The sequence below is a fragment of the Hevea brasiliensis genome, chromosome 8 (assembly GCF_030052815.1).
Source record: "Hevea brasiliensis isolate MT/VB/25A 57/8 chromosome 8, ASM3005281v1, whole genome shotgun sequence".
In the NCBI taxonomy this organism is placed as follows: Eukaryota; Viridiplantae; Streptophyta; class Magnoliopsida; order Malpighiales; family Euphorbiaceae; genus Hevea; species Hevea brasiliensis.
This window is the reverse complement of record NC_079500.1, coordinates 3209641-3217914: the sequence shown is the minus strand read 5'-3', so window position 1 is coordinate 3217914 and position 8274 is coordinate 3209641. Positions and strand designations below refer to the sequence as shown.

Genomic DNA, 8274 nt, shown 5'->3' with positions numbered 1-8274 from the left:
CTGAATTTATGGTATAAAGCATATTCATAAGATATTCACAATTTCAATATGCAAATGTTAAACTTAATAATTTGCACATAAACATACTTCCATTTTCAAAGTATAAGCACATATCCATTTTCCCCAAAACAAAAGCACACATCCATTCCATTCTCCCCCTTTTTGTCATCATCCAGAAAGGAAGCAGGAGATATTAATCCAAAAAGAATCAAGTTAGCACAAACAGAAAATCAGTAACGTAAACAGTAGCAAACTGAAAGAGCATTCAACAACAGTAATAAACATAATAGTAAACTAAAAATGCAGATAGGAAACTAAACATGCAGATTGTTTTCTAATCATTAAGTCTTTTGCTCCTTCGAATAGCTTTGGAAGGCACCATCTTCTTCCAAGAAAGTTTAGCATTAGGTGGCTGAGAAACTTGGTCACTCAAAGGCTCATGCTCCTGTGGCTCATCCTCATCAGATGGGATTTGAAGGGCAGCAGCCAGAGTCTGGTATGGATTGGACACCATAGACTTAACTCTTTTCCTGCTCTTCTTGGCCTAAGATACTTCAGCTGTAGAAGGGTTAGGTGGAGCACTCTCCTGCTGATCCGTTAGAGAGGCTTCCTTCTTTTGTGGAGACTCAACTGCAGGTTCTATAGTTTTCTCAACTACAGGTTCAACTGTAAGTTCTACAACCTATTCACTCTCATGTTCTACAGCAGCAGTAGACTCACCAAGCCCAGTACCTCCACACTCAACATTACCATGATCAAAGACAGGATCACCATGAGTAGAAGGGTCACCTGCAGGTACATTAGTTTCAACTTTGGTTGCGAAACTAGTTTCCTGTCCCTACTTAAGATCTGCAATCTGTTTCTTTAACTCCTCATTTTGAGTAAGCAAATGACTCACTTTGTAATCAACAACATCCATAAATTTTCTCAGAAGTTCAATAGACTGATTTGATGTACTGAATTTCTCATTAATAAATGTTATTAACCCTTGAAGCTCACTCATAATCTCACTTTGAGAATCTGAACCAACTTTAGCTTTAGAAGATCCACCTTTTTCAAAACGTTTCTTTCTTCCATCAGTATCAGAATGAATTTCTCTAAGCACAATTAAATCTACCCTAGAACTCTCCTTAGAGACATTTATATCTAACTCTCTAAACAAGGCAGTCAAGAGATGGGCATAAGGTAATTTACCAATCCCATAAGCTTTACACATATTCTTGAAAATCAGATATGCCAAATTCATTCGTACTCTGTTAATAATATGCCACATGATGTACATATCCAAGTAACTCAAATATCCATAGCTGCCAGATTTAGGACAAAAAATATAATTTACCATGCTGTGAATAATCTTAATGTGCTGAAAAGCTTTTGTGCTAGTGGACTTTTCACTAGTGGCAGTGTTAGCAGGAAAGACTTCATTTTCAAATTCAGCCAAGTTAAAGCCTGGAACTCTAGTAACATCTCTATGAGTAGAGATTTTATTTCCTTCATTCGGCAATTTTAAGGCTTTAGCAATCAACTCAACAGAAATGTCATTTGCTCTGTTATTCAAAGAGACCTCAATTCTGTCTTCTTTATCAACTATTTTTAAAGTTTTATAAAATTCTTGGACTAGTCTAAGGTAGTAAACATCAATGCATTCACAAACATTCATCCATTCTTGAAATTCAAAGAGTTCCTTGAATTGAAAATTCACCTGATCAAAATTATCCCATTTAATGAACTTACAATCGAGAAGCGCTTTGTCAACAACAGAGGTCAAAGATTTTGTAGCACCCTTTTTGTGTTGAGTATCAATCCCGCGCATTTTCCTCCCCTTTTTCTTTTTCGGTGTCGTCACAGCAGGTTCGACTTCCTTAGATGGGTCGGAGGATACACTGGTCGATTCAGTTTCTAGTGTTTTCTTCTTTTCCTTCAATTTCTTCTTTAATGCAGCAACAGGGAGTTCTTCAGATGACGATGAGGACGACGAGGTTGCGGCTGGGGTTTTTCTCTTGGTATGAGCCATGAATGGCGAATTTGAAACAGTGAGGTATCGGGAAAGATGGGTTCCAATGCAATGAAAATGAGTGAGGGATTAGAGAGTGAAATAGGCACTCTAATGAGTATGAGTCAGTGTTAATGACAAAAAAAAATGGTACTAGTAATACCATAAACCAATGTAGAGGAGAGAGAGAGTCGAGTATGGCGAGAAAAAAAAAGAGTGGTGATAAGTGACAGTTTCATATAGCAGTGGGTAAGATTTCTTGAGTCCCGCGCTTTCCCTCTTCTAGTGTACCTTATTTGAATTTTATTTTTATTTCAAATATATATATATATATATAATTTGAACCAGAAAAGCTAGCTTGTCCAGTCAAGGCCCAGAGTTATTATTATCCTTTCAGACCACGTTGGGCATCCCAGGCATCCACTCTCCAACCCCTCTCCCACCGTGTGAGTTGAGAGGCCCCGGGTAGGGGCCCACATGGGCCCCATCCGGGGGGCATTATACACCACCAAGGTCTCTTGAGTTGGATATTACTAACCCCTCCAAGATTCGAACTCGGGACCTGGGGTAGCTTACCGTGGCTCTGATACCATTTGAACCAGAAAAGCTAGCTTGTCCAGTCAAGGCCCAGAATTATTATTATCCTTCCGAATATTAACCGTCTAGCAAAACCCTTGCATGATAGGTTAAAGAAAAACCCTGTTCCATGGACAGATCATCACACTGAAGTGATCCGTCATATCAAAAAACAGGTCCAAACCATTCCTTGTCTGCATTTGGCAGATCCATTAGCCCCTAAGGTAGTCGAGACAGATGCCTCAGAGTTAGGTTATGGTGGAATTTTAAAACAAGTTCAAAACGGAAAAGAACAAATAGTTCAATTCCATTCTGCACATTGGAATGATTGTCAAAAGAAATACTCTACCATCAAAAAAGAGATTCTTGCAATTGTCATGTGCATACAAAAATTTCAAAGTGATTTATTAAATCAAAAATTTTTACTTAGAATTGATTGCAAATCAGCCAAAGAAGTTTTGCAAAAAGATGTTCAAAATCTTGCATCAAAACAAATTTTTGCACGATGGCAAGCAATTTTAAGTATTTTTGATTTTGAAATAGAATTTATAAAAGGAGATACAAATTCCATCCCAGACTTTCTAACCAGAGAATTTCTTCAAGACAGGCCAATGCCCAGAAAGAAAAATACCAAGGCTGAAGCATCAGCCTCTACAAAACCAAACCCTACAAAACCTATCATCTCTTCTGCAAAACCTATTCAAACTTGGGCAGATATGGTCGAAGCAGAAGAAGATCAAACAAAATTTATTGAATCTCAGGCTCCAGAAACAGACAGTCAGATTCAAAAATGGATAGAATCACTATCCAAATCTCCTGAAGTTCTTCAGGCTCTACAAAACATAACTCAGGCCAATCAGGCCCAGAAAGGTAAATCTACAAAACCTATTTCCAAAACCCAGGAGAAAGGAGGGTCTTCCTCTCAAAAACCCCTTTATTAAACTTTTCAAAACATTTCTCAAGCCCATGAGATTTTACAAATAGATTTTCAAACAGATGTTTCCCAACCAAATTCTTCTCAAATAGTTTTGTCTCAAACAAAATTAAAAAAGAAGTCTTCGGAATGGATTACAAAAACCCATTTTCAAAATGTTTTGATCATAGAGGATGAGTTCTTACACCAAGATACCTCTATGGCAATTTCAAAAGCCTTTACAAAAGGATGGTATTACAAACCTTGGGATCTTTCCAAAACTCGAGCCTATTACCAAGCAATACTTGAATTTACTGGATCAGCAAAATTCAAACATTTTTATCTAAAAGAAAATCATGCTGATTCGGCTTATTCAACCTGCCACATTCACATTTATAGGTTAAATGTGTGTGTGTATATATAAATATATATATATATATATATATATATATATATATATATATATATATATATATATATATATATATATATATATATATATATATATATATATCTGACATAGCAAAGAAAATCTGATTGGGTAAGAGCATTGATTGGCGCGCAGAAAATTCAAAGTACAATCACTTTTTGGTTTGGAATTTGAACAGTACACGATATAGCAAACTAATTTTAGGCACGCAACATTAGCATACAACTTAGTAAACTAATTTCATGAGTACACAAATAAGTTAGCTAATGTTGTTTAGAGTTTTCTTAGCAAATTTATATCACATCAAATTACTCACACATTGGATAATATGCAGATATATTAAATCAATATGAATTGAATTTCAAGCAAGTGGTTCACTCATGCTAATTTCCCTTCTAATTTTTGCAAAAAGTTTCCTCATTGAGTAGTTTTGTAAAAATATCTGCAATTTGATTTTCAGAGGTAACAAACTCAATTTTGATATCTCCATTTTGAACATGATCTCTAATAAAATGATGTCTCATCTCAATATATTTTGTTCTTGAATGTTGGACTGGATTTTTGATCAAGTTTATGGCATTTGTGTTGTCACACCTAATTGGTACATGATTGTATTTTAAACCAAAATCTTCCAATTGTTGTTTCATCCATAAAATTTGAGCAACACAATTATCAACATCTATATATTCAGCCTCAGCTGTAGACAGAGCTACTGAAGTTTGTTTCTTACTGTGCCAAGAAACTAGTGTAAGACCAAGAAATTGACAAGTACCTGAAGTACTTTTTCTATCCAATCTACTTCCAGCAAAATCTGAATCACTATAACTAACAAAATTAAATGATTCACACTTTGGATACCATAAACCAATTGAGTGTGTGCCAATGAGGTATTTGAAGATTCTTTTAACTGCTCTTAGATGAGATTCTTTTGGACATGATTGAAATCTTGCACACAAGCAAACACTAAAATGTATGTCTGGTCTAGATGCAGTAAGATACAAAAGAGAGCCAATCATACCTCTATAAAGCTTTGTATCTACTTCTTTACCTTTTTCAACATTGTCCATTTTAATTGTTGAACTCATAGGAGTGCCCATGCTCTTCAAATCTTCCATTTTAAATTTCTTCAACATACCCTTGGTGTACTTTGATTGATTTATGAAGATGCCATCTTTCATTTGCTTAATTTGAAGTCCAAGGAAGAATGTGAGCTCCCCCATCATGCTCATCTCAAATTCATTCTGCATAATCTTAGAAAATTTCTTACAAAGAGATTCTTTAGTAGCACCAAAAATTATATCATCAACATATATTTACACAATGAGCATATCATTATGATGCTTCTTAACAAAAAGTGTTGTGTCCACTTTGCCTCTTTGGAAATCATTTTGTAAAAGGAATTTACTAAGCCTTTCATACCATGCTCTAGGAGCTTGTTTTAAACCATATAAAGCTTTAGTAAGTTTATAAACATGATTTGGATGCTCATGATTTTCAAAGCCCGGAGGTTGTACAACATACACTTCCTCATCAATATAGCCATTTAAAAATGCACTCTTGACATCCATTTGATAAAGTATAAAATCCTTGTAATATGCAAAGGCACACAACATTCTAATAGCTTCAATTATAGCAACCGGAGCAAAGGTTTCATCAAAATCAATCCCTTCCTCTTAGTTGTAGCCTTGAGCCACTAGTCTAGCTTTGTTTCTAACAACATTGCCTTTTTTATCCATTTTATTTCTAAAAACCGATTTAGTACTAATAATTGAATGATTTTTTGGTTTAGGGACCAAATTCCAAACTTTGTTTCTCTCAAATTGACTGAGTTCTTCTCGCATGGTGAGAATCCAATTTTCATCATTTTGAGATTCTTCAAAACATTTAGGTTCAATTTGTGAAACAAAGGCAACATTACCAAAATATTTTCTCAATTGTGCTCTAGTCATCATCTTTGGAGATGGATCATCAATGATGTCTTCTTGGGGATGATTTCTATGAAATCTCCATTCTTTAGGTAAATCTTCATGTTGGGGCTTATTCACTTGTAATTCTTCTAAATTTGGCATTTCTTCATTGATTTGATCATTGTTTGAATTATGGACGTCTATTGTGGTATCTCCTTGAGTTTCTTCATCTTTGTCATCAATTTGTTCCATTTCTTGACTTGATATTATATTTTCTTTTCCAAACACCTGCTCATCATTATCATCAAAAATATTTTTCCTTCTAATAGAAGGGTTAGCCTCATCAAACAAAACATGAATAGTTTCCTCAATAACTAATGTTCTTCTATTAAACACCCTATATGCTTTACTCTTTATTGAATATCCAAGAAAGATTCTTTCATTGGATTTAGCATCAAATTTCTTCAGGTTATCCTTCTTGTTATTTAAAATATAGCACTTACATCCAAATGCTTTGAAATATGAAATATTTGATTTTCTTCCTTTTCAAAGCTCACAGGGGGTCTTTTTCAAAATTGGTCTAATCAAAACTCTATTCAACACATAACTAGAAGTATTAATAGCTTCAGCCTAAAAATACTTTGGCAAATTATTTTCATTCAATATGGTTCTTGTCATTTCTTGCAAAGTTCTATTTTTCCTTTCTACAACCCCATTTTGTTGTGGTGTTCTAGGAGCTGAAAAATTATGGTTGATTCCATGTTTATCACAATATTTCTCAAATCAATGATTTTCAAATTCAGTTCCATGATCACTTCTTATAGATGTGATGCAAAAACCTTTTTCATTTTGAACCATTTTACTAAAAGAGATGAATTTCTCAAAAGTTTCATCTTTGTGAGCAAGGAAGAATGTCCATTCATATTTTAAATAGTCATCAATAATAACTAAAGCATATGTCTTCCCCCCAAGACTAGCAGGAGACACGGGTCCAAACAAATCAAGATGAAGCAATTCTAATGGCCTAGTGGTAGAAACAATATTTTTAGATTTAAAAGATGCTCTTGCATTTTTTCCTAGTGCACATGCCCTACATTGAAATTCATTTTCATAATTAATCTTAGGAAGACCTTTAATAAGTTCTTTCTTGGGCAATTTTGAGGGTGTATGCATGCTTGCATGTCCTAATCTTCTATGCCATAAATAACTAGAATTATCAAAAGATACTAGACATGTACCATGATTAGTTTCAAAGTTATTCATGTCAAGCAAGTAAACATTATTAGATCTATTTGCAATGAACAATGTGTCGTTATCTAAGTTATTGATTGTATAAAGAGAAGAAGTGAACTTTACCTCAAAACCTTTATCACAAAGTTGGCTTACACTTAGCAAGTTATATTTCAAACCTTCAACAAGTGACACATCTTCAATGCAAGGTTTGGTTCCAATTGTGGCATTCCCAATTATTTTTTCTTTTCCTTTATCTCCAAATTTTACATGTCCTCCATCTATCATTGTGATTTTTGAAAACTTGTCCTTTTCACCGGTCATGTGCTTTGAACAACCACTATCTATATACCATTTTTCACTTTCCTTCATCCCTTTGAAACAAACCTGAAATTTAATCATTTAACTTTAGGTACCCAAGCAACTTTGGGTCCTTGGGGGTTAGTGACCTTAGCTAAGGTTCCCTTTGACACCCATACCTTCTTTACCTTAAGAAGACCCTTCCTAAGTGCATAAGAACTAATCATATGACCTCTTTTATTACAATAATAACATGTGACATTAGGCAAGGAGGATGCGGATGCTTTAATGAAATGATTCTTGTATTTACCATAGTTCATGAAACCATCAAAACCAATTCCATAGTTTTCATTTGAAATTCTTTGGTTTCCAAGAAGTACATCTAGAGTTTCTTTTCCATTTGTAAATTTTGCCAAATCATTTGTCAAAGATTCTATTTTAGCTTTAAGAACTTTATTTTTCTCAATGAGCTTTTCACAAGTTTGTTTTGAGTTTTTCAACTCCAAATCTAGCTCTTTAAACAAAGCAATTTGTCCTTTGTAAAATTCATTTTCTTTATACACATTGGACATGGCAATATTTTGTGATCTTAATGATTCAATTTCTAAATTCATTTTAGTGCACTTTCTCTTATAGTTTCTATACTCATCATATACTTTAGCAAATGCAAGTTCAAGTTCCTCTACATTAGGAGATTCAGAAGAGTTTACCTCATTATCACTTTCTTCTTCCTTTTGTGAACTTTCGACTTTCTCTTCGAATGCCATCATAGAGAGATGAGCAGTCTCCTTGTCATTTGATTCATCATTTAAAGATTCTTCACTGTTGCTCCATACTACTTTCATAGCTTTCTTGCTCCTATCTTCTTTTTTTTTCTTCTTTTTGAGCAATGGACATTTGGGCTTGATATGTCCTGGTTTGTGAC

General features: G+C 34.3%; 1 protein-coding gene across 1 annotated transcript; it reads right to left on the bottom strand.

The window, feature by feature from the left end:
- Positions 1-208: 208 nt before the first annotated feature.
- Positions 209-2014, bottom strand: LOC131182425 (uncharacterized). The gene is made up of 5 exons (XM_058151974.1): positions 899-2014; positions 733-789; positions 554-682; positions 380-493; positions 209-253 (listed from the first exon to the last, which is right to left on the bottom strand). Exons 1-5 carry the CDS (start codon positions 2012-2014, stop codon positions 209-211), a joined length of 1461 nt encoding a protein of 486 aa, XP_058007957.1.
- Positions 2015-8274: the final 6260 nt, after the last annotated feature.

Coding starts and splice junctions, on each gene's coding strand:
- LOC131182425 (XM_058151974.1), bottom strand. CDS start 2,014: ATGGCTCATACCAAGAGAAAAACCCCAGCCGCAACCTCGTCGTCCTCA. Junction 683..732: donor TGGTAATGTTGAGTGTGGAG/GTACTGGGCTTG, acceptor GAGAGTGAATAG/GTTGTAGAACTTACAGTTGA. Junction 494..553: donor CTAACCCTTCTACAGCTGAA/GTATCTTAGGCC, acceptor AATCCATACCAG/ACTCTGGCTGCTGCCCTTCA.